The sequence below is a fragment of the Bubalus bubalis genome, chromosome 9 (genome assembly GCF_019923935.1).
Source record: "Bubalus bubalis isolate 160015118507 breed Murrah chromosome 9, NDDB_SH_1, whole genome shotgun sequence".
Lineage (NCBI taxonomy): Eukaryota > Metazoa > Chordata > Mammalia > Artiodactyla > Bovidae > Bubalus > Bubalus bubalis.
The window spans coordinates 8459526-8486184 of NC_059165.1; the positions used below are offsets into that span (position 1 = coordinate 8459526).

The window sequence follows — 26659 nt, forward strand, 5'->3', positions numbered from 1 at the left end:
CTCTGTACAAAAGTGCATTACACAAGACAAAAGAGTAACTTCTTTGTTCAAACTGGTGTGGAATTAAATAGTGGAAGTGTAAGGTAGATCAGTCAGCAGAACCTGGAGAAAAATCTGGGTGACCTGAATTAAAAAAAAGAAAGACTTCCTTTGTCTAGTTTTAACAAGACAGTTCTTGAAGAACTATCACTTCACTTTTCTCTCATAATGCCATCTACTGCCCTCATGCTCTAGGTATATGTATAAAAAGTATAATGTCACACGTTCTCTGTCCACTTATGATCTCCTGCTGCCTCCATTTGTTGCTCAAAGAAAACAGGATATAAAGTATTTAGCACACTTCTTCCCCATAACCTGAGACTGTACAATACACCTAGAACATTTGCTGGTGGTTAAGAATGATGCTAAAGCTGAAACTCCAGTACTTTGGGCACCTCATGCGAAGAGTTGACTCATTGGAAAAGACCCTGATGCTGGGAGGGATTGGGGGCAGGAGGAAAAGGGGACAACAGAGGATTAGATGGCTGGATGGCATCACTGACTCGATGGATGTGAGTTTGAGTGAACTCCGGGAGTTGGTGATGGACAGGGAGGCCTGGCATGCTGCGATTGATGGGGTCGCAAAGAGTCGGACACGACTGAGCGACTGAACTGAACTGAAAGAATATTCAAGATTAAAAATAAAATAGAACTATGTTTTTCCCCTTCTACTTCTAAATAAGAAAAATGAATAAGAAAAATAAGAATTAAATAAAAAAACTGAAGAATGGACTTCGAGAACACCCCCAGAACATCTGCTGGTTAGAACCATAGCAGCAGGACTTGCTGGCTCTGGACTTCAAGGGCAAAAATTGGGTCTGAGTTCACACATATGGTTTTTAAGGGTGAAAAGATTGAATAACACTCTATGGAGACTAACACGCCAGGATAAAGAGAGAGTACCTCAGGCTGCGCCTTCCCATCTCTTTGCTGGTTGGAAGATTAGGCTGTGAGAAGAAATATCTTCTAGTATTTAAAACAAACAAAAAGCACACTTTACCGGGAGAGAAACAGTGAGAAACAGATGCTTCAGTCAAACTGCCACTGAATGGTGATTAACTATAATTTCTTGCTCTGATATAGAAGACTTTTTGTTTGTTTTGGAAAATGAATCTAAGATCCTTGTAAATAAAACTGTCCTGCTTATACAGCAGCATTACCAAGTTCGGTGACTTCAGCGAAATCCTAGTTCTCATGTAACCATGGGAAAACGTGACTTGTACTGAACTTCCTAGTTAATTTCTAGGGAAGATATTGCAACAGCTATGGCTAATACGACGAAATTTTATCTAATATCTAAGATGAGCATTGTTGAATACTAAAATAGTTTCCTTCATTCTTTCTACTCTGAAAGCTAAAAGGGACAAAGAAAAGAGTAAAAAAATAATTTGCCATTTAAGTCATCCTCTGATTCCACAAATAAAATACTTTAATTCAATTCCACTGAAAAAATAAAAGCAGTTTCTTTACTCCGACAATGAGCACATTAACCACATTTTCACATACAGAAAGCTTGGGTACATTCAACTGTTTACAAAACATGTCTCCATAATACATTTACATTCAAGTCAAGTACTGACATACTAACTTATATAATTGTACATATTTGTGACTTTTGCATCTGGTACCTTTTAAAATGAACCTGTAATAAATGCTTAATTTCTAAAAGTCAGTTCATATATGATGATTTAAGGTTAGGAGAGTTTCTATGAAGAATTTTAATAGATGCATTCATACAAGAATTCAATAATTTTTCTAAACCTAAGTCTCAAACTAAAGCTTTAGCAACTTAAGTTACCTGACTAGCAGTGGATGAATTCTTATCAAGATGTACTGTTTGGTTTATAGTTTAAGTCATTTGAACTGGTTTATAATTATTTGTGCATCAGGGGAAAATAAGCACCAAGAATAATAAATATTTTTCACATCATACATGAAATCACAATACAATAATCTTAATGTCCCTCCAAAATCTAATAATTTATTTCAAATGCTCAATCTTTAAATTACCTTAGTGAGATCAACTGATATTCTAAAGATAAGAATGGAAATGGTAAAAACAGGTGCCACAAATAATATCTACTGACAGCAGAATTCATATATTCTCCTTACACTGATGAGGTTCATTTTGGAACTCAGTTTTTCAGATCTAAAAAGAATTCTGAAAATAACTAACAATTATAAACTTGTCAACTATATCTCTTAAAAAGAAACTCTAAAGATGTCTTTCTTGCCAATATATGAAGCAAAAATTTTCCTTATGAACAAAAGCACCTTATGGTGAAGAAATATATAAAGAAAATATTTTCTACAAATTAATGTACAAATTTATGTGCATAAAGGTACAGTTATCCCAGATGAACGTATTTTAAATAAAACACAATAAAAAATTCAAAGCACAGATTGCAAAAATAACCCATATGCCAATACTCCAGTTATTAAATATTGCAGCATATATGTAATTATAACAATTGGGGGAAGAAAGTTTCTACTCTAAACTGTGGTCAGTGAAATCTCTTTGGAAATACGCTTTTTAAGAAGTCTCCAGCACACACATCAGATTGCAAGCTACAGGACTTTACAGCCAAGATGCAACCCCGTGAAAATGAAAATGTACAGACACCACCTCACAGACTCGTCAGTAACCATCACCTCTGTGTGACACGGGTAGGCTTTCACGTTCCTTTTCTTTACTGCGGGCACATGGCAAATATCACATTAACAACAGACCTTTATCACTGTAAGTTTTGCTACTCATAAAATGCTAATAAACAGTTTTCAAACATTTCCAGATCATGACAAAAATTCTTTACCTGAATATATACAAAGAATTCTCTCGATTAAATCTATCTTTAAATGAATACAGAGATGTACAAGGAGACACAAATTACTTGCTTTGATATTTTTCAGTCAAGGTTTATTACATGCCTTTTTTTTTCCTACTGAACATGTGATTTTTACAAGGAGTTCCAACTTCTTAGAAGATTTCATTTTTTTTTCGAAGTATTTTTTTTGTGTTCATGCATTTCTGTTTTGCTAGTCACGCCCTTTTTCCGCGATGAGGTATTAGGAACAGCTGTATTTGAAGGTCCGCTGGGAGCTATACAAAAAAAAAAAAAGAAAAATTATGGCTTAGATTTTCACAAGCAATCCAAGTTCAAATAATAAAAAACAATCAACAAAAGATCAGAGAACACAAAACTTCTTTTTCCCTATATTCTTCATGGGAAACTAATTTCTTTGTGACCCCATGGACTGCAGACCACCAGGATCCTCGGTCTGTGGGATTCTCTAGGCAAGAACACTGGAGTGGGTTGCCATGCCCTCCTCCAGGGGATCTTCCTGACCCAGGGACTGAACTCACGTCTCTGACGTCTCCTGCATTGGCAGGTGGGTCCTTTACCACCAGCGCCACCTAGGAAGCCACAATGACTATGCTGCTGCCGCCGCTAAGTCACTTCAGTCATGTCCAACGACTATGCTCACAGCCTTCAAATTTATACTTCTGGCCCAGGTCTTCTCCCTTACCTCAAGATCTGTATATCCTACTAGAAACCTCTATAGAGATATTGGATAGGAAATATAAACTTAACATGTTTAAAACTGAACTCATCAATTTCCCTACCAACATCTATTTTCTTTGGTATTACCTATCTTACCACTGTCTAAAAAGCTGAAAGATTAGAAAACTAGAAATATTCTTGACTCAGGAATCATCCTTTTATATCCAAACCAACCTTAAGCCCCAGTGAGTTATCAAAAATTATTCTAAGCCAAGTTACACTTCTGTATGGATGGGTAAGCTCCTGCAGATGAATCTTCCTGCAGATAACAAGTATAAGCTCAGAACAAAACATGAAAAAAAAATTTTATCTGAAGACACTGAAGAGGGAACAAAAGCAGCGATGTACTAGATGTACTAGAATCAATACTTGGAAGAAAGGAACAACATGGAATTAGTTTCCCTGTCCTTTAAAAGAAAAAAAAAAAAAAAGCTTTGGCTTAAGGATAGGGTCCAGTATACACCATGTAGAATGCCTAAAACTGCAACATAAAACTCAGTCTTTCCAGTATGAAGCACCAGAAGACAAGTACTGAGGCAACAATTGTGGCTGGAAAGCCAGGTAGGAAATTCCAATTCTTTGTGTAAACACTGATCCAATGTATGAGTTCAGCAGAATAAACTCCAAAGAAGTCCAGTTCAGACTAAAGCCAGTAAAATGAAATGTGAGCTGTCAGTTACGTCAGGGGGACATAGTATCGCAATCTAAGTTCAGCCAAGGTTAATACTTTGCTTTAAAAAAAACCCCCAAACAACCCAACACTCTTTGTAGGAACATAAGAGAAACAACAGAGTCAAGAGTTGATCTAGAATACAATCCAAAATTACTCAATATATGAAAAACATGAAAAAAAACTTCCTTCTTGGGAATGGGTAAGTTCATAAGAGATCAATCCTGAGAACAGCCTGACTAATAGACAGGAATTTTAAAGCAACTATTTTAACTACACTCAAGAACAAAGGAAAATATTCATATAATGAATAAAAATACAGGAAATCTCTGAAGGAAAAAACTATAAAGAATCAAAACAAATGCCTAAAACTAAAGAATAAATACCTGAAATAAAAATTCATTGGATGGTTTAATAGCAGAATACAGATGACAAGTAAAAGTGACTATCAACCAGGATTTTACTACCAACAAAAAAAGTCTAAAGCATGCCACAGTCAAACTTATGAGACCCAAAGATAGAGCAAAAACACTGAAAGTTGGCAGAGAAAAGAAATCCCACTGCATACATAAGAACAAGTCTTCAAATTAACAAGGACTTCTCATCAGAAACAAGGGGAATGAGAAAAAAGTAGAACAACATCCTTAAAATGCTGAAAGAAAAAACTTTAGAGATTCTCTGTCCAGCAAAATTACCTTTCAAGAATGAAGGTAAAATAAAGATTATTTTCAGATATAATAACAAATAAGAAACAAGATTGCCAGGAGAAATATCACTAACCTCAGATATGCAGATGACGCCGCCCTTATGGCAGAAAGTGAAGAGGAATTAAAAAGCCTCTTGATGAAAGTGAAGAGGAGAGTGAAAAAGTTGGCTTAAAGCTCAACATTCAGAAAACGAAGATCACGGCATCTGGTCCCATCACTTCATGGCAAATAGATGGGGAAACAGTGGAAACACTGTCAGACTTTATCTTTTTGGGCTCCAAAATCACTGCAGATGGTGACTGCAGCCATGAAACTAAAAGACGCTTACTCCTTGGAAGGAAAGTTATGACCAACCTAGATAGCATATTCAAAAGCAGAGACATTACTTTGCCAACAAAGGTCCATTTAGTCAAGGCTATGGTTTTTCCATGTATGGATGTGAGAGTTGGACTGTGAAGAAAGCTGAGCGCCGAAGAATTGATGCTTTTGAACTGTGGTGTTGGAGAAGACTCTTGAGAGTCCCTTGGACTGCAAGGAGATCCAACCAGTCCATTCTAAAGGACATCAGCCCTGGGTGTTCTTTGGAAGGAATGATGCTAAAGCTGAAGCTCCAGTACTTTGGCCACCTCATGTGAAGAGTTGACTCATTGGAAAAGACTCTGATGTTGGGAGGGATTGGGGGCAGGAGGAGAAGGGGATGACAGAGGATGAGATGGCTGGATGGTATCACCGACTCGATGGACGTGAGTTTGAGTGAACTCCGGGAGATGGTGATGGACAGGGAGGCCTGGCGTGCTGTGATTCATGGGGTCGCAAAGAGTCGGACACGACTGAGTGACTGAACTGAACTGAACAAATAAGAAATATAAGAAATAGTAAAAAGATTCAGGTAGAATCCTGGCTGAACAGAAAAACAAGAGAAGACAGTCCATAAATCAGTTTAGAAAACTGTGAGTATCAAATATATTTTAATATACGTGAGGGGAGGGGGGATAATTAACAAAATAAAAAATACCTCAAACATATCAATAGGCTACAGTAACAGATTTCCTAGACTGTAATCATCCTACTTAGAAACACACTTTTACACCTACAAAGCAAGCTATTACTACTCCTCTAACTGCTATACGGAATCCACAAATTCACACACATGCCTCACCTGGTTTGCTGCTTGCTTTAGTACTCTTGATGCTAGCTGGTGGTGTTGGGAGGATCTTTGCAGGTGTATACGTATTTAAAGATACTTTTCTTCTCATTATTGGACTGGAACGTGAAGTTAAAGAGGCTGAAAAAGAAAAATCAAACAAAGTAATTCAATAATTTTCTGAGGCAGTCTATCAAATTTAAACTAATTAGATTATGAATAATTGAGTCAGACTGTCTTCCTATTAATATAATACCCAGATGAGATTTATTTTCATGCAAGAAAATGTTAAAGATTCTTTCTTCTTTCTAATTAAGGTGGGGAGACTGAAAAGTGTGAAAAGAACAAGTAGGTACATTTCTCAAGTATGAAGACCTCTGGAATAGGACAGGCTGCAGTAGGGGGTGCTACTGACATGAGCTTTTGGGGTCCCAAACAAATGATGGCGGAGGTACAAGAGGCAGATTTGTCAATTTTTGCAATTTTGGAAGAGGGCCTGATAACAGTAAAGTGTCTCTGAAAAATCAGTGTGTGGAAGAGACGTGGCAAATGTGCCTGCAGTGGTTGATAACTACGCGGAATGAATATAAAGTTCACACTGGCAGAATATCAAAGTACTCGCTAGTGAAATAATATACAAATGACAATGGACAGGAGTTTGAGTGAACTCCGGGATTTGGCGATGAACAGGGAGGCCTGGCGTGCTGCAGTCTATGGGGTCTCAGCGAGTCCGACACGACTGAGTGACTGAACTGAACTGATTAAAAAAAGGTGTTTAAAATATCTCATAAAGCAGCACATCATTACTTAGCTTTTTTCTGCTTACACCTTCTATTATAACTTCCAACCTCTAACTTAACCAATTAGTATTTTGAAATTGAGGGTCAGTATCTTGGTGTAAGGTAGGAGGAATACTGGAGTGGGTTGCTATTTCCCACTCCAGGAGATCTTCCTGACATAAGATATTGAACCTGCGTCTCTTGCATCTCCTGCATTGGCAGGCAGGTTCCTTACCACTGCGCCACCTGCGAAGCCCTAACTGGCACCCTATTTTCTTTAATATTCAAAGAGAATGAACAAAGCCACACACTTTAGGAGACCTGGGTTTTAGTCTTGCTTGACCACTAACTGGCTGATTTCCTGAATGGTGTCTTTAAGTTTTTCCATTAATACAGTAAACTTCTCTCAAATGAAATCTTACATAAAGTTGATCAAAGGAAGGCCTAATAATTCAGCTTCTTTCTCTTCCTCATGGAACTTCCTAAAGCTCTTGGGAATATAGTCTGAAGACCAATGAACTAAATAAAATCTAAGGTTTATCCAGTTTGATGAACTGCATTAACTGTATTTATTTTCTCATTTAGTTCCCTTAGTAAGTGATGGAATGAAATTTTAAGAGAGCTAGAGGGATTGGGGTACAACTTGTATTTATGATATAGCGAAGAGTTAATCAGAACTGGAAAAGGAATTTAACATCTTAAAATTCATTAATATATCTCAATAATACACTGAGGAACTGAACTAACCACAGAAAAGAAGCCATCATAAAACTGCAATGCCACAGTATAAACAAAGATTATCTTTTTGTAAATATCCCACCAAAAGCCTCTTTCCAAAACAGGTGTCATTACTGCTGCTGCTGCTGCTGCTAAGTCGCTTCAGTCGTGTCCGACTCTGTGCGACCCCATAGACGGCAGCCCACCAGGCTCCCCCGTCCCTGGGATTCTCCAGGCAAGAACACTGGAGTGGGTTGCCATTTCCTTCTCCAGTGCATGAAAGTGAAAAGTGAAAGTGAAGTCGCTCAGTCGTGTCCGACTCTTAGCCACCCCATGGACTGCGGCCTACCAGGCTCCTCCGTCCATGGGATTTTCCAGGCAAGAGTACTGGAGTGGGGTGCCATTGCTACTTTAGCTTTAAGTCACTGATTGAAGATCTTCTAAATTCAAAACAGTTTTAATGCTTACCCTAAATGGCACCCCACTCCAGTACTCTTGCCTGGAAAATCCCATGGACGGAGGAGCCTGGTAGGCCGCAGTCCATGGGGTGGCTAAGAGTCGGACACGACTGAGCGACTTCACTTTCACTTTTCACTTTCATGCACTGGAGAAGGAAATGGCAACCCACTCCAGTGTTCTTGCCTGGAGAATCCCAGGGACGGGGGAGCCTGGTGGGCTGCCGTCTATGGGGTCGCACAGAGTCGGACACGACTGAAGCGACTTAGCAGCAGCAGCAGCAAACGCTTATTTACTAATTATAGTCTTTCTTTAATCCCTATTTTAAGATTATAAATCTCTGCCCCAAGGAAGCATGGAGTATAAAGTCAGGTAGAAGAAAAAAATGAGAATTTATTTATTCAGATTCTGTCTTGTGTTCTGAGGAACAGCACTGGCCTTTCTACTAGCTAACAGAGAAAGGAAAAGGAAAAATGTCCTTCAGTTTCCTCACTTTGACTGTACAGCTTGTAGATTATTTCATATGGATTATTATCAATTCTCAGCATCAGACAAATTCATATGCACATTTTAAAATGGAAACCTACTTCTCCAAACCACTTCTAAAGTGAAATATTTTAAAACATTCACACCAAGATACCTCTGCAGTTGAAAGCCTGACCTCTGACCTCTGCCACCAGACGTGAAAGAGAAAAGCAAAAATGCAGGGGGCACTATGTGGACAGAATATACTGAACAGACCTCTGTAGAATCACACAATGTGGTGGCCCAGGAAAGGGAAGAGAGTCACAGCAACACATGACGGTGGCTTTCATCCCAAGACCTCCAATTTTATTCTTTGGAAAAACACATTGACAGTATTCTTACGAAATACTACTTGGTATGTGCTTAGTCTCTCAGTCATTTCTGACTCTTTGAGACCCCATGGACAGTAGCCCACTTTTTCAGACATATGACTAAGACTAGTAAGACTCTTAACTCTCAGCAGAGCATTCTCTCCCAAAACGAATGCTTCCTAAACTGGAATTCCAGTGTGTCAAAGTATCCTACAGTGTTGAAAATGACAACAGCCAGCTGACTTCTTATACTTAAAAAGGAAGCCCTGAACATTTCCCAAACTGAAGTCCCTGAGAATAATTTTATACAATATTTAAATGTGTTACCAAAATGTTTTCTCAACAAATAAGTTTTGGAAAATGTGGGTATGGAGTTTTCCTCATGATAAAGTTTCCAAAACTGGCTTAGCCACAAATCCCTTTACTTTACACAAAGGAATTAACCTCTTCAGAATATTTCCTACAGAACACAATTTGAAAAACTGTTGCCCTAATTTGCTCTCTTCAGTTAAGAGCTCTGAGTCAAAAGTATTGAATGGATGAACACGTGGGCATTAATGCAGACTAATATCCCGTCTTTTAAAAAAAGCTTATTATATACAATGACAGTAGAAAATAAGACTATGATTTTGTATTATATATTGCTGATTTCTACTTCTGGGTCTTAGATTTCTTCCTCCTTTTGGTAAGAGAAAAAATTTGGGCAAAGAGTCAAGACAAGTGGTACACTGCACATTATACCAAAGAATTTCAAACAATGTTCTTGTATACCCCGTTCTCCCCTAAAATTCTACTTACTATCACTACTTGAATTTATATTTTCATAATTATTTCATATTCAGATAAAATCTACTGTCTAAAAATCAAATAATAATAATAATTTTCCTACAAGTTTCAGGGGTCTTCCGTGGAACTTCACTTGATGGAGAAGCAATGGAAGCAAGAAATTCATCCACCTGCTTTAAGGACAGGGCATTATGAAGAGTTTCTAGAGGACAAATAGATGGCACCATCGAATACAATTCAAAACCTGAGGGGAAAAACAAAAACAAAACCAAAACCAATGGTTGGATATCTTAAAATTCATTAATTAAAAAAGAAGATCATTGCTTAGAACTGGACAGTTTAGGTCTTTTCAATCTGCCACATGCAAACACACAAGATCTCTGAAGTCATGACACCAGATGCTATGCGGTATGGGGCCAGAACAAGATGTGACAAAGACTTCATTTTAAATATAATCACAAGGTACAACATGCACACGATTTCATTCTGTATTTGGAAAATCTAAGAGTAATACTTGAAAAACCTGGGGGAATAATAAAAAACAAACAAAAAATACAGTGTTTTCACGGTTTTTACTTTTTAAAATCAGGTCTATTTGATAGATGAATAAGCTGATGCCATAGTATGTCCCTGATGCTGGAATGCTAAAGGTAACTTCTTGGTGAAAAACAATTAAGTAATTGCTTATGAAGAGTGATTTTAAATACTTTTTCTAGTCATACCAAGGCCAACAATACCTCTAGTGTGACCCCAAAACAACATCCATTCATTTACGCTGAAATTAAAATTTCAAAACATATTTTACCTACCTTGACTGAATTAACACAATTAATTCTATTGTTGGAAACTGCTAGCTGAGTGAAGTCAGGCCAAGTAAAAAGCCATACAAAATACAAATATTTCTGCATTCAACAATGGCACACATACAAAAATTTCATGAAACAAACCATGCAGGTATGTATCAATACCATTCATGAAACAAAAGCACTTAAATATACAGCTTCTTTAAACAAATAGGACATAGGTTATTTACTTTTTAATAAATATTGCGTATTTACATTTTATCCAACTGAATGGCTTTTAAAATTGTTTTTAGATACAACTAAAATACCAAGTCTTTCTGCATCTAATTTGTCAAGAATTTAAACTAATTCTCCTCCAAAAAGAAATACTTTTAATGTTTAGTTTCTATATAAAGTCTAATATTTTTAACTTAAAAATTAATTAAACTTAAGTTGATTGGAAAACTTTCTGCTTCAATAGACATGTGCTCATTTTAACACTGACTTATTCTTGATTTTGGGAGAAAATACTGACCTAAGAATTGTCTAATTCTTAGTTGGAATAGGGAAATTCTAGTTAAAAGAGAATCTAATTTTTCAATGAAAACAACCAAAGGATTTACAAAACTGGTATGTTTGATTTCCAGGGGTAAACCAAAGCATGACAGAACATTACATATACTTAAAACAAAACTATAATACCATAATAGCAGCTAAAGCACCTAAGTTAAGCACTAAAGAAATTAGGCTTGCACAAGTATTACTTTTTTTTTTTAAATTACAAGATTCATGCAAAAAGGCGCAAACCCTTTCCTTGCATTAAACACTGTGGCTTTTTAAAAAATCCTTTCCTCAGAATGTTTATTAGTTTTTTGTAGAACTATTTTCCTGCATTTGCTTGTTAAATTTTGTAACAGGCAAATGACAATATAATCGAGTCCCTTTGGACTATATCTTTTTCCATCTATCTACAGTGAACTTTTTCTTTAATGCACAATGAAAGGGTTAGCGCAGCAATTTAAAAAGCCACCTTGCTGTCATGTTTAGAAACTATAGAAACATACCACTGGAGCCTAGAAACTCCACAGAGGAAACGGACCAGCACCTATAGAGGTGTAGGTGTTCTGCACAGAGGCCCAGAAAATAAGGTAAAGCACTGTCAGAAGATACTTGTTTCACCATGTTCCTTGAACTAAAGATGAAGGGGAGGGGTTAAGTCCATGATATGTGTTAAGATGGAAAAAACATGAAAGTTAAGGAAAATAAAAAGTAAAAGAAAGAGTCAACTGACAATTCATAGGACAGGTAAGACAACACAGCAAAAAAAAAAAAAGTTTGAAAACCCAAGAGAAATATTTCTAGAGTTGAAAGGGATGCATTTTATAAGCATCAAGTCACAATGTGTGGAAAAATCCATATTTTTTAAAAAAAGCCTAAATCAAAAGAATATAAAATTATTTTCTGTTAAACTTAACAAAGGCTTTTTTTTTTAAAGCTTCAATAAGCAAATATTTCTCCTATATAAAACTTGCAATACTGGCACAATAACACATAAGCACTCTGCACAAAAACTACAGTCAGTCTTAAACCTCCAATGTCTCTTCTTCAGAATTTTGCGATTTTTGGTTTTTCTTGTGACTTCAGTTTTCTTCTAAGAAGTTCTTACATATGTTGGTTCTTTAGAAGCTGTAGCTGTATCAAATAAGGATCTTTTTCTTCAAAAAGACGCATATAAACAGATACAATGGAGGAAAAGAACATTTAGCTTTAAGGCTCAATTTTCACTTGTTGAGAAATGGATCTTCATACTCCACCTTCAAGAAGTATTAGAGCAGTTACTTAGGTGTCCTCTTAAAAGGATTCAGAAGGAGGGAAATGACAACAAGCTTGTGTTCAATCCTTGAGCTTCATAAAAGTTTTTGAAAAACCTGACTTGAATTTTTGAAAGACTTACTTACAATTAAAAAGAAAAAAAAAGTTGCAGGGATTAAAAACAACTTCACTCAGAATAAAAGTGAAAAAATGTAGGCTTTCTTTGAAATTCTTTGATTCTGAGTTATTTTTGAATGATTAGTAAATATTCCCTTGTCCCACAAGAAAAAAACTCGATGTAAGAAAACTGTAATAGTGCAAACTTCAGTGTGTAAGTACTGGCCACACAGTTTTCCTCTTCAGGCTCAAATACTGCATTTAATTGAACTGGTTTGTCTAGATTTTTAGCCTAATCTTCTTCCTGTGAGTAGCCCTCGAAATTCTAACAAAAAGCAAGGTACCTTTCCCAAAACCGCTTGACAGCGGCAAACCACACTGCCATAGGAGGACTAAGTGAATGCTGAAAAATGTTTTCAGCGTGCTCCAGACAAAGCTGGGGTTTGTTTAGACAATCAGGGATCAATAATGTTACACAGTGAAACCTGCATCCCCTGGTTCCCAAGAACTTTTCAAGGACACATCTCATTTGGCTATTTGACAGGTATGAGCCTGTATTTTAGATAAATAGCTCAATGAAACAATCATGTGATCAGAAGAGAAATTCAGAAGATCATTAAATTATTAAGAATTAAAAAGAAAATAAATACTATTTACTGTTACATTTTTAAAATTATGTAGATTGATCACTTGAGAAATCAGAAGGAAATTTTAGATGCTAATGAAGTATTAAAACTCATCATTGTGGTCATTTAGAAGTTTGATGAGTAGTGCTAAATTATTGCGTAAATTATAGCTGAAAAAGGGAGTTAGACAGTATCAATATTTGGGGTGAACAATAAGTTAGAATTGTATGCCAATTGAAATTAAGGATTGAGCAATGTATGATACTGTATATCCCACATTTTAGAATCAAAGAAAACTAAAAAAGGATGAAGCAGGGGATTATCTTTTAAAATAAAAGCAAAACGTACCATTGGTTGGGTGTCGAGCAAATGAGATAGAAAACCTTTTAACAGCAGAACCGCGTGTGGCGTCTGAGAAAGAGAAAAACAGGTACCTGAAATTCGTAACAGCTACCAAAAGAAGGACACTTAAAAAAAGAGGAAGAAAAACAAATATATAAGGAGGTTAGAATTAGGTGACATGCAGAAGGGACAATGAGAGAGGGAAATAAGCCAAATACTGGTTAAAAGAAGTAAAATGGCTTGATGATAGAGGCAAAGTGTTCAATAAAATATACAAAAGAAAGAAAAGCAGGATGAGCTGGCAATTCTGGTAAATCCATGTTTTACTAACTAAAATAAACTTGTGGATACATGAGAAAAAGTTTTAGAATAGCTAATTTCAAAAGGGCTAGTAAGTACTCCTATTAACAAAAGGGGCACGCTTTGATGAGCCTCAAGAGACTTTCTGAATATTAAAACTCAAGGTGCATTAACAACAGTGAGAAGATTTCCTTCACCTAGGGATCCTAAAATATTCTCATCTTATGTTTATTCTTACAAAAATAATGCCAATATGTTTTCTTATAAACATCCCATTCACTTTATTTATTTAGAAGTAAAATAAGGGTTAAGAATTTAAAAAAAATGCTTAAAAGATGAAAGAAATTTATTCTTTATAAAATGGCTTATTAACTATTTAAAAGAATATACATGATATAGTTCTAAATTTCATATTTCAATGAAATACTCATTGAACAAGTACTGTAAGTCTAACTATAATTAACTGCTTGATGAAACATGGACCTAAGTAGTGGATAACAGAGCACACTGATAGTCACTTAGGCAAAGGGTGATGGGATTCCATTTGCATCCGTCAGTGGCCTTAGGCTTGCCTTTGAGAAATATATGCTCATGGGTGTGTGCATGGGTGCAGGTATGATTCTGTGTGTGCATGTGTGCACATACCATCTATGCAGCCAGAAGAGGTCAGCTTTTTACGATGAGTACGAGCATAATCCTGTAGGTTAGGTGCGCTTGAAGAACCCCCGAGCACCGAGGTGCTAAACAGGCCCGCACAGTGAGACCCTGATGGGAGTTAGAGAAAATACATACAGCAACGGGTGTTCTTCTGTTCACATTGGGAATTCATGCAGCATGCAACAACATGGCTCTTACCACACATATCTGGCAGTGCCCTCAACAGGCTCACAATTCACTTATTATGTCAACTTAATACAGTCACCACCACCATTTATCATATGTACAAATGGAGGCATTTACACTGGAGAAAATGTTCTTTGAGGAAAATAATATACCCACACAATAATTAGACATATACATATTAAAAGTATTAAAAAACACTATCATAAAAATTAATTTAGGATGATAAGGAATTTTGTCAATCAATTTGTATGAGCAGGAAATATTAAAAAAACCTCTCCTAGCACAAATTAAATCATATTAAATCAGTATTTTTGGATGTATATCTGCGAATGAAGAAGCTTTCCTGATGCCCCTGAATGTGAGTTATCAATATCTGTTATGAAATAAAGCAAATCAAAGTTTACTTATTTGCAAGAAGACCAGGTGAAACAATTCCTTTCACAATGTGGTCATTCGGCCTAAATCACTCTAAATTTCTAATACTTAAATAACTTAAGATCTTAATTAATAAGAAGCCCAATTTGATGCTTAACTTGTAGTAAAAGTCTTTACAACCAAGGAAAGCTTTTACCATTAGGTAAGGATTAAGTAAATTTTTATCAGATACATTACAGTATGTAAAGAAAGGAGTAATGTGTGTGTGTGTGTGTGTGTATCTGGCAAAATACCGTGGGGATATCAAAAGGTATCACTGTAACATATGTATAATTAAAGAAATATTTTTTCAAGTATGTAGGTATCAAGGGACCATTCATATACTTAGAATAGAAATAATAGTACATACATAGTTAAAACATGAACTTTGTTATTAAACTGATTTAGACAATTATTTACAGAAAATGTCATTATCCGATGTAGTTTTAAAATCAATAATGATTTTAAAACCAAAATAAATTTAGAAAGGTTTTCTTCAACATTGCTTTTCTTGAGTGTTAGCTAAGAACCAATTATGTTCTATAGGTCAATAAAAAAAATCAACACTGCCACTAAACATTAGTTTTGCTTTGGCTTTCCTTAAGAGATGACCAAAAAGATCACTAGTGTACCTAGACAGGTAAATAACTAGGTAAATTAATTTTAAGTGAAATATTCTCCACTTGAAAAATTTTTAACCAGAAAAGTAGTTCTTTTTGTATGCAGTAGCCTATTTTCAACTTAATCAATTGGGAAAAATGAAGTTTCCTTCCTAAATTAAAACATGCTGGGATTTTAACTTATAGAATACAAGATTAAAAATGAGCACTGGCAATTAAACTGAGCAGTTCATGTTATGGGCATTCAAAAGCACTATAAAACAAAATTAATGTCATTTCTTGTTCATTTCATCAAAACTTTACTGTGTATTTCCAGCTTTACAACTCCACATTTCTGAATTAGTGCATGTTAAATAAAAACTAAAGCATAGCATTTGGTCATGCTTTCACCTCTGAAGAGTTTTACATGTGTGCAAAATATTGAGTTTAAGGTTTGGAATACAATTTCCTTCAGACCACATACCTACAGTAGGGTTCTGCTTCTGTTCTACAAGAGTTCTTGGTGTTCGCAAGTAATTAGCATTTTCAGATACAACCTGCACAAGGAAAGCAAAATAAATGAAGTAAAACAGTAAAATAAACTAAAAAGTCCATATTTCATTTGCAGCCTGTTTTAGACAGACAAAGGTTAATAAGCTGTATGATAAATATTAGTAGAAATACACAAGATATGAAAGATCATGCAAGATCCCCTTGTGAAGGGAGTCCATTTCATATGAGGTCCTTGCAATGAAGTGGTGCGAAGCAGGCATTCAGAATAAATATCACGTATGAAACAAGACAGATGAAAAGAAACAATTATTATAGATATAATTTCACTCTCTTTTAAAAGAAGCCAAATGCCCACTCTTAAACAGCTCCTGTATTTGAAGGGGGAAAAAACAATCACAAACAAAAGAAAAGACAGACAGAGACTGTTGAGATCACCATACAATTACTGATCCATGCACAGGCTTTATCAGAGTAACCTTTGAATATTCACAGCCTTAATGGATACCATAATCCCTTTTCCTATAATCAATGCATTGTGTTTCCAAAAGGAAATTGCTGAAGTTCTTGGAAAAGTCATGTGTAACAGCAGACCTTCCATTGTGAAAAACCCCCAAAACCCACAGTATTTTAAGTTTCCAAATGTCACCACAAAAAGTCCTTCTGAAGTCATTTATTTTGACTCCTTTTGTTGGGGCATATTGTTGATGGGCACATATACATTGTCCCCTTTTATCTTAAAGAAAGCATTATTATACAGCTAAAAAAAAAAAACCGTATTGTACATAATTAAGATAATACTTTCAGATAATACAAAGTGAGGGAGAGAATCACCAGTATTCGATGTATCCTGCTAATTAACACAGGGCCACATAAATCTGGATATTTAAAAAAAAATTTTTAGGTTCTCAGCAAATTCCAAATGGAATCTATTTTTTAATTATGGAGGAAAACGTTATTAAATTTCCTTACTATAAAATTATATAACTTTATTTCTGAATATTTTAAAGGACAACTAAATTTAAAAAATTTTCTTTCCTTTTAAAAAAATTTTATTAACAAGCTAAAGTTCCAGGAATGTAAATTTTATTGACTAATTTTAAAATCCTGGATATTTAACCCCCTCCAGTAAAAATGCTAAACATAAGCAATTTAAGTGGTTTCTTTCCCTCAAAATATTGTCAGACATCACAAGTGTTTTAAAATGAATTCAAAATTAAAAAACGGAAGGATTTACTCTGATGTAAAATATAAGGGATTAGATGTCCTCCAAGACAGCTGTTTGTTGCTCTGAATGCGGGGAGGAAAAATGTTTAATGAAGTAAAGTTTAAAAACCTGTTGCCATGAGCCAAAAATACTGGATGTGAAAGCCAATGATTTGGGGGAGACAGGGGAAGAAGTGATTTGTTCCCCTGATCTGCGTCTTCGACGCCCAGTGCCCACACCACTGGTGTAATGCAGCCAGGTACCAGTACCCTCTGGGCTAGACACACTCAGGGGGCTCTCTTCCTAGAAGTGAGAAAAGGGGCAAAAAAAAAAAAAAAAAAAAAAAAAAAAAAAGCAGAGCATGCAAAGTTAGATACAACAGAGCCAAATGATCAGAAAGAAAAAAAAATACAGTTTGTTTGCACTTATCAATTTTTTTAAAAAAACTATTAAACAGTAATTTGGGAGCCAAATATTTTAATATTTGAGAAATTGATAGGACTCACTTATAAATCTAATTGTGAGTAATAAGAATTATGAGAATTACTTTCTTATCTTAAAATGCAAAATATTTATACTGCTTAATAGTTGTCCCTTCTCTCTTAGAACTGGAAAGATTTTAACAATTTTTTATCTTGGCAATGTTAAAAGTTTGAATGTATTTCACTTAATTTTAGATATTTAAGAGGTTTTATGCTATACTGGGTAAACTTTTCAACCCAAAGCACTAAAGAATCCTTCAAAGGGTTAAAGAGACTTCAGTGTATATAATGTATAAAGGAAAATTCATTTGCCAGACAAAAAAAATTAGAGATCATAAGATGGAGGATTCAAATTGCACTTGTCTACACTTATATGCTATCTATTTATTTACGCCTTCCAAAGATTATTTGTAGAGTTCAGTAGACAAAACATGCAGCAAACATTCTCATTTTACATGTTTGCATGTTCAGATTTCAGACAGTGAGGACATAGTAAAATCTACTTGCACAAAATGAAGAGAATAGTCTTTTTCTCTGTGTGTCTTTGGAAAGTACAAACTTCTGATATCCATGGAGATTATGGACGCTGGAAAAAGTCTTCAAGGTTTAACTTGAATAATTTCCCTTATGGAAGTAAAAGTTTAGCATGGCATAGAAATAATCTCTTGAAAGCAACTATTTAAATATTTATGAGAAAAAGGTTTAGCAACGTGTTCTATGTTTTAAGAGTTAACAAAGGGCAGTGATTTTGTTGACGATTTCACAAATATAGTTCTGTTGGAAAATGTAGTCAAGGAATACATTTACTGTATCAATGTTACAGAATTTTTTTGGAGTGTAGAAAAAGGTTTAATGGTGAAATTATAAACAACTTGATAAATTACAGATTGCTTTGCTCAAAATCATCAAAATCACTGCCCTTACACAAATGATATTTTTGGTTATATTAATAAATGTCATTTCCCAATTTTCTAAAATTAACCCCAGGTTTCTCATTCTTAAATTAAGCTATAATAGAACAAATAACCCCAAATTCTACAATTGTTAATCATCCTCTTTTATAATTAACTTAAAATATCCCATTCACGGGAAACCCTAACTAGTATGCACTTTCCATTATAAAACTACAACAATCTATTTTATTTAGATGCTTTTCCTATGCATAATTGTTGAATTGGGAGAATCAAAAGCACACATACTTGTATAATTTGGGTCGAGAGAAATGAGCGTAATTCTTTTTTTTGGTGTATATGTTCTTACTTACCAACTGCTAGATAGTATACCTAACTTAAGATTTGGTGTATTTGATCATCAAAAAATATTTTAGCTTAAAAGTTGATGGTGCTTCCTATCTTTATACTTTTGCTTGAGAATTTAGAAAACATAAGCACTGATTTCAGATCAGTGCTGAATCATCCTATAGAAAATATAAATAACCCAAAATGAAGGTATTTAAAGAATAAAAATGTATATAGATATTAAAGATTTACTTAACAAACTTCATTCCAACTGCTCAACTTTACTTTTAAATGTTATTTTAGTAGCTATTTAAATGTTATTTTGTTAGTGAGCATATGAATTAGCCTAAGTTATTTAATTATATAGATCTAAACACAAAGGTAAAGTTTTCAACTACAGCATCCAATTTTCAAATTCCTATTCTGACTTTTACAATCAGGTTAACGATTTAGAATGTCACATCTTAACCTACAGTGTTACTGGAATCAGCTGCTGCTGAAGTGTCTCTGGCAATTCCTCACTACTTTTAACCAAAATTATTCCTGATCCATTAAATCAGATTTTTTAAAAAGTTCTTTATTAGACTAACCTAAAGTGACACGGAAAAAAATGGATCAGTTTGTAAAAAGGCCTTATTTTACTACTTATACTGAACTTTGTTATGAAATCTACAAAGCTCCAAATTCTAAAAAAGTGATCTTTGTATTTTCTGTCTCTACATTTTAAAAAATTTATTTGAAAAATTGATAAAGTTGACAGTTAAAAATCTGGTAGGTTCCCAAGCTTAATAATTAAAGCTGTATTTTCTTTTCTGTTTTATTAAAATATAGTTAGTTTACGTCATTAAAAAAACATGCTCTGACAAATATACTTACTTCATTTGTAGCCATCTTCCTAGATCTTGGAAGTGGAGACTTCCTGTGTATATGAATTGGCTCTGATACCATAGGCTTAAACAATATCACAGCTCGATCAACCTCATCTTTTTTAGAAGTATGTGGTTCATCATCACTATCAATTTTAAAAGCTCTCCTGCCTTCATTCTATGCAGAAAGAATATAACATAAAAAAATTCAGATAAAACAAATCACTGTGTATATATATGTACATATACACACACAAGTTTATTTATTTAAATGGATTGATATATGAATTCTTATGAAAATCTAGAATTATTCTGGGTATTGTAAGACAGATGACAGAGTTCCTAACTTCAAGAAATACATATACTCTCTGGATAAATGAAATAATAAAATAACAATTAAAAAGCCATATAAAACAAAATGCTTAATAAAATTTCATCCAATGCCCAAATAAATAAGCCATATTCATAAATAAATGACAGTTAAAAAAAAAAAAACAGAGGTCAGTTTTGTTACCAGTAATGTCATCAACTCAAGCACAAACTGAAACAATATCTGGTTATAGAAAATTCAAATTCTATTCCAAATATTTCTAACAAATGTGATGACTGCACACTTAAAATAATAACCATCTGATGACTCACTGAATATTTACTGAGTACTACCACGTGTCAAGACTCAGATGAATAAGATGCTGTCCCCAAAATATAAGAGTCTCACAGTATAGTACAGAAAACAGGTAAGTTTAAAAAGATTATATTAAATATTCATCTAAATAGAATGGATAAATTGGGGCATGGTCATACAGTGAAACATATATTTTAAAGCAGTAAGAATGGGCAAACTAAAACCAATTACATCAGTGAAACTCACACATAAACGCTGGCTAAAAGAAGCCAAAGTATGTAAAAACCTTCATTAAACTAGGGGTATAAAAAATAAACTTCTTCAACCCAGGTCAGGGATATCTAAAAAACTAGAAAAAATCATCACAGTTAATAATAAATCACTGAAAGAGAAAATGCCCATCATTGTGAAATCTACTCAGCATTTTACTGGACATCTGTCATCATTCAGAGATATGATCATATACATAGAAAATTAAAATGACTGGATAAATTATCAGAATGAATAAACAGCATACAGGAAGGTTGCCAGTTATAAAATCTTTATACAAAAATTGAGTTAAAATTCAATTGAAAATAGCAAACAAAATAAAATTTAAATGAGTCATTTATAGCAACATTAAAAAAGAATTTAGGAATTAACCTGACAAATAAAAGATATTAAAACAATCTTATCAAAAAGATATAAAGAATAGCCAACTAAATTCAGAGATATATATATATACCAAGTCCTAGGACTAGAAGATTCAATTCTGAAGAAGTGTTATGTCCAGAGAAAACTACAAGTGTTATGTCTCTCAACATGACCTGCAGAGGTTATCTAATTTCAGTAAAAATTCCCAAACACTTTCTGCTTTAGTCTGGGAATGAACAAGGATGCTTGCTATCAATACTTCTACTCAGCACTCTACTGGTCCTAGCCAGTAGCACTTCACAAAAAACATACTCAAGTGGCCAATGAATATAAGAAAAAGTACTAATCCTTACTGGTTGTGAGGATAATGTAAATTTAAGCCACAATCCCCCAAACAACTCATTAAAAACACTAATCATACCAAGTGCTGATAAAGACATGGCAGTAGCTTAGGAAAGTTATTGACTGTATTTTTAAAACCTGAACATATGCATACCCTATAACCCAGCAATTTTATATCCAAAAGAAATGCATACATATGCTCAGAAAAAGACCCAAAAAAGAATGTTCATAAAAGCATCCATCTTCAAACCCTGAACTGCAAACAAACCAAATGATCATCACAGTGAAATGGATTAACAAACTGCACCATATTTACTTAATGTAATACTACATGGCAACAGAAATGAAGAACAGATGAATTTCAAACACATAATGAAAGAAGCCAAATCTACTTCCCATCCTTAAAAAAGCACATATTTTGTGAGTTCACTTTATATGAAGTCCAAAAGTAGACAAAATTAAACTATGTGCCAGAAGTCAAGCTAGTAGTTATCTTTGGGGAGAAAGCAGGGAGGTTATGATATTGAAGGACACAATTATTTCTTCTCAAATGATATTATTCTATGACCTGGCTAGTTGTTTTACAACTGTGTTTATTTTGTGATATATCATTAAACTACACGCTTATGATTTAGGAATGTTTACCACTATGTATCATAGCTTAGTAAAAAAAAGTTTAAAGGTGAATACATACTTAACTTTGTAAGGTTATAAGAATTAAAATGCGGTAATTAACTCCAAATGTTTAGTAAAGCATGGACTATCCTCAAGTAAAACAACAGCCAAAAACAGAAACTACAGTTATCCATTCTAAATAATGATCTTAAAAATCCCTCCAAAAAATCTAGAGAAAGGATAAAATATAAAATTCTAATATGCTTAAAAATGTGTATCCATCCAAACCATACCTCAAGAAGTTTAAACCATGCTATTTAGTAGTTGAGATAAGAATTACAGTATGTAACAGAAAATTCTTAAAGTAGTCACATTTAAATTTAGGACTGCAGTAACTATGCAATGAGAATTTCATCTTTGTTACCTCCCTTGAAGCTGGTCTATATCCATAGCCAGAGGGTAAATTTTTGTCTTCTTCACATCCTTTGGCTCCTGGACTAAAATGTAACTCAACATGAAAGCGTTCCTCAGAGGAAAGATCCTAAAAAAATATTATAGAACATCTTCAAAATGAGAAACTTTAAATTATTGATTTACCTCTGGTAACACATGCAAGAATAAACAGAAGAATTGTACAAAAAAGCTCTTAATGTCCCAGATAACCACGATGGTGTGGTCTTTCACCTAGAGTCAGACATCCCAGAGTGTGAAGTCAAGAGGGCCTTAGGAAGCATCACTATGAACAAAGCTAGTGGAGGTGATGGAATTCCATCTGAGCTATCTCAAATCCTAAAAGATGATGCTGTTAAAGTGTTGCACTCATTATGCCAGCAAATTTGGAAAACTCAGCAGTGGCCACACACAACTAGAAAAGGTCAATTTTCATTCCAATCCCAAAGAAAGACAATGCCAAAGAATGCTCAAACTACCACACAACTGCACTCATTTCACATGTGAGCAAGATAATGCTCAAAATCCTTCAAGCTAGGCTTCAGCAGTATGTGAACTGAGAACTTGCAGATGTACAAGCAGGATTTAGAAAAGGCCAAAGAGATCAAATTGCCAACATACACTGGATCATAGGGAATTTAAAAAAACATCTAATGGTGCTTCATTGACTACGCTAAAGCCTTTGATTGTGTGGATCACAACAAACTGTGGAATATTCTTAAAGAGATGGGAATACCAGACCACATTACCTGCCTCCTAACAACCTGTATGCAGGTCAAGAAGCAACAGTCAGAATCAGACATGGAACAACAGACTAGTTCCAAATTGGGAAATGGGTACATCAAGGCTGTATACTGTCACCCTGCTTATTTAACTTATATGAAGAGTACATCATATGAAATGCTGGGCTGGATGAATCACAAGCTGGAATCAAGATTGCCAGAAAAAATACCAACAACCTCAGATATGCAGATGGAAGAAACTGAAGAGGAACTAAAGAACCTCTCAATGAAGGTAAAAGAGGAGAGTAAAAAAAGCTGTCTTAAAACTCAACATTCAAAAAACAAAGATCTTGACATTCGGTTCTATCACTTCATGGCAAATGGATGGGGAAAAAGTAGAAACAGTGTCATTTCATTTTCTTGTGCTCCAAAATCAATGCATACGGTGACTGCAGCCATGAAATTAAAAAGATGCTTGCTCCTTGGAAGAATAGCTATGACAAACCTAGATGGTGTATTAAAAAGCAGAGATACCACATTGCCGACAAAGTCTATATACTCAAAGCTATGGTTTTTCTAGTAGTCATGTATGGATGTGAGAGCTGGACCATAAATAAGGCTGAGCATGGAATAATGGACACTTTTGAGCTGTTGTGCTGGAAAGGACTCTTGAGAGTCCCTTGGAGAGAAAGGAGATCAAACCAGTTAATCATAAAGGAAATCAACTCTGAACAACCACGGGAAGGATTGCTGCTGAAGCTCCAATACTTTGGCCACCTGATGTGAAGCACTGACTCAGTGGAAAAGACCCTGATGCTGGGAAAGATCGAGGGCAGGAGGAGAAGGGGACGACAGAGGATGAGATGGTTGGATGGCATCACCGACTCAATGGACACGAGTTTGAGCAAACTCAGGGAGATAGTGAAGGACAGGGAAGCCTGGTGTTCTGCAGTTCATGGCGTTTCAAAACGTCGGACACGACTTGGCGACTGAACAACAACACATGCAAATCAAGAACTCTGTTACCTTGTTAGGGTCCTCATAGAGCATGATAACAATCTGAGTCATGTAGTTGAGTTCATTGACAACATTTAAATAATCCATAGCTCGTTTCCACTGTTCATCCTTTGATTCCTGAAGAAAGGTATATAGTAAGCATTTTCTCATATTACTTGAAAATCACTTTATTTTCATTATGACAGTTCGTTTAATCCTGATTGACATCACACAAATGAAATACTTCCACACACAATCTTTCAAAATAACTCCACTAATTTAAATTTAATAAATCACCTAAGCTTAAATAATTTTAATTCTCTTATCAGCAGTATTAGAAACTCTAGTGGTATTTTTTTTTTTTAGTAACTCATAGAAAGTAAAAATAAAGACTATCTTGAGATATGATACCTATTAATTGAATTTTGAGGGTAAGGGGCAGTTGTTAACCTTAAGTTCCAATGTAACTAATATAGTGTCATGTTTCATAAAACAGAACACTATCCCATGAAAGTAATGACTATAATTAAATATCTCTCATTCCACTGTAGTTTTTTAAACTGTAGATATTTTAAAACAATTAGCAGGAGAAAGTAGAGGCAGATTCTTAAAACCATCTGCTTCATTCCTAAAATCACTCCACCATCATTTACAGAATCAATGGTCTTCAAACATGTAATTAAAGAGCATCAGAACTGAAAGGGACCTTACAGAACATGTATTACAAGCATTCAAAGTAGAAAATTCTATCTCAAAAGGCAAAACTACTCAAAGTTCAAAATCTACAGTCAATAATAATTAACAAGGTCTACTGACACCTTATGTACATCAGAGATAATGTCCTTCATCTCATGTCATAAACATTACAAATATATAAAAGCATTCAACAATTTTTTTTGTATATAAGGGTTTTATATATACACTGAGAGTATGTAAGAGTTTTGGCTTTAATATAGAATGTGTTTTAAGAAAAAATAAAATTTGACATGCAAAAGCCAAAAGTCAAGACTACACGCTGATTTTTTAAAATTCAACACATATTTCCTTTTTAAATTTGGACATCATCTATCTCTGAGGAAGCATTCCAAATTTTTGGAAAGTAAAGTTAAAGCAATATTATGTCATTTGTGTAATTACATGTATACTTAAGTTTCAACAAATGGCTATTAATACGTTTAAATGCTCTAGAGCAGTTGCTCCCAACTTAAACAACACTCCACAGGAAAAACTGCATCTGTGTGTTCGTGTGTGTCTGCCTATGTTTGAGGAGGGGATATGTGCAAAGATGTATGTATATTTTCTTTCAAAATTTATAGGAAATTATAGCATAGCATTACTGAATACCACTAGATGTAAATTATTGTAAGTGATGGGCTTAAGTTAAATATTGAAAATTTTCAAGATTGAAAAGATCTATTAGATTCTGTGATATGGTATTATTAATAAGAACACCATGTAATATCTAATTCAGTGGTACAGATATAGACTTTGCTAGGTCTGCTCTAATGAAAAGATAAAACAAAATATTTTATAGCATCTTCCTAAACACAATTAATATGCAAGAATTCATAAAAATCTTTTTTAAACAATTAAGGATCATTAAATATATTTCTTGAAATCTTACTTATAATTTTATTTCCTCAATAAGTCTTTAAAAAAAAATCTACTATGGAGAGACAGATTTTACCAAGTTTACATTGATAAATCTCAACTGGGAAGAGACCATACAAGGTTTTAATTATATTAGCTACAGGCTCTTATTAGGATAATATGAGCTGGGATAAGTAATTTTAGTTCAAATAAATTTTTTAAAGTTTTAAAATTAGAAAATAGGACATCATTTTGGTATAAGAGCTTAATTTTTACTTTAATTTTTTTAAACCCCAGAAGCCCAGATTTTTTGACAGTAGAGTTGTTCAGCTTTTGTTTTAGAAATGTAGCTGAATGCAATATATACTACAGCCACCACGCTCTTTAGATCACTGTGAGACAGCCTCCTAACTGGTTTCCTCAAATCTACTTCTACCTATCTAATGCCTACACAGCAACCAAAGCCATTCAATTCCTAATTAAAACATTTCAAGGGCTTCCCAATCCTGGAATGGTTCTCCAATCTTATCTGCTACAATTTTATCTATCATTCACTTTTATTCTCCAACCATAGGCTTCCTATCCATTCCCATATCCTTTGTTCTTCCTACCTTATAACTAAGTGCAAGGTTTAAGTGTGACCACAAAAGAAATGTATCTCTCCCCACCAAAAACAATTCCATCATTATTAACGGATATATAAGCTCTTCCCTTTGCTAACTAAGAGTCATTTTTTCTCTATTTCTTTTATTAAAGCTCCACTAATCCACATGGGCTTCCCAGGTGGCTCAGTGGTAAACAATCCGTCTGCCAATGCAGGAGATGCAAGAGACTTGGGTTTGATTCCTAGG

The 26659-nt window shown here is 34.5% G+C and overlaps 1 protein-coding gene across 11 annotated transcripts in view; it reads right to left on the reverse strand.

Annotated features, from left to right (window-relative positions):
- Positions 1–1445: 1445 nt before the first annotated feature.
- Positions 1446–26659, reverse strand: part of PPIP5K2 (diphosphoinositol pentakisphosphate kinase 2) — an 83872-nt gene continuing 58658 nt past the window's right edge. For 3 of the 11 annotated variants that reach the window (XM_044947265.2, XM_006056401.4, XM_006056400.4), the window contains exons 22-31: positions 24249–24356; positions 22475–22591; positions 19846–20013; positions 17379–17552; positions 16017–16089; positions 14322–14441; positions 13383–13445; positions 9801–9941; positions 6139–6264; positions 1446–3139 (exon numbers count right to left, since the gene is read on the reverse strand). In XM_044947265.2, coding sequence (XP_044803200.1) covers positions 3027–3139; positions 6139–6264; positions 9801–9941; positions 13383–13445; positions 14322–14441; positions 16017–16089; positions 17379–17552; positions 19846–20013; positions 22475–22591; positions 24249–24356 — 1203 coding nt within the window. In that variant the 3' untranslated portion in view covers positions 1446–3026. The other 8 variants (XM_025292163.3, XM_025292162.3, XM_025292166.3 and 5 more) reach the window with 6 other exon arrangements.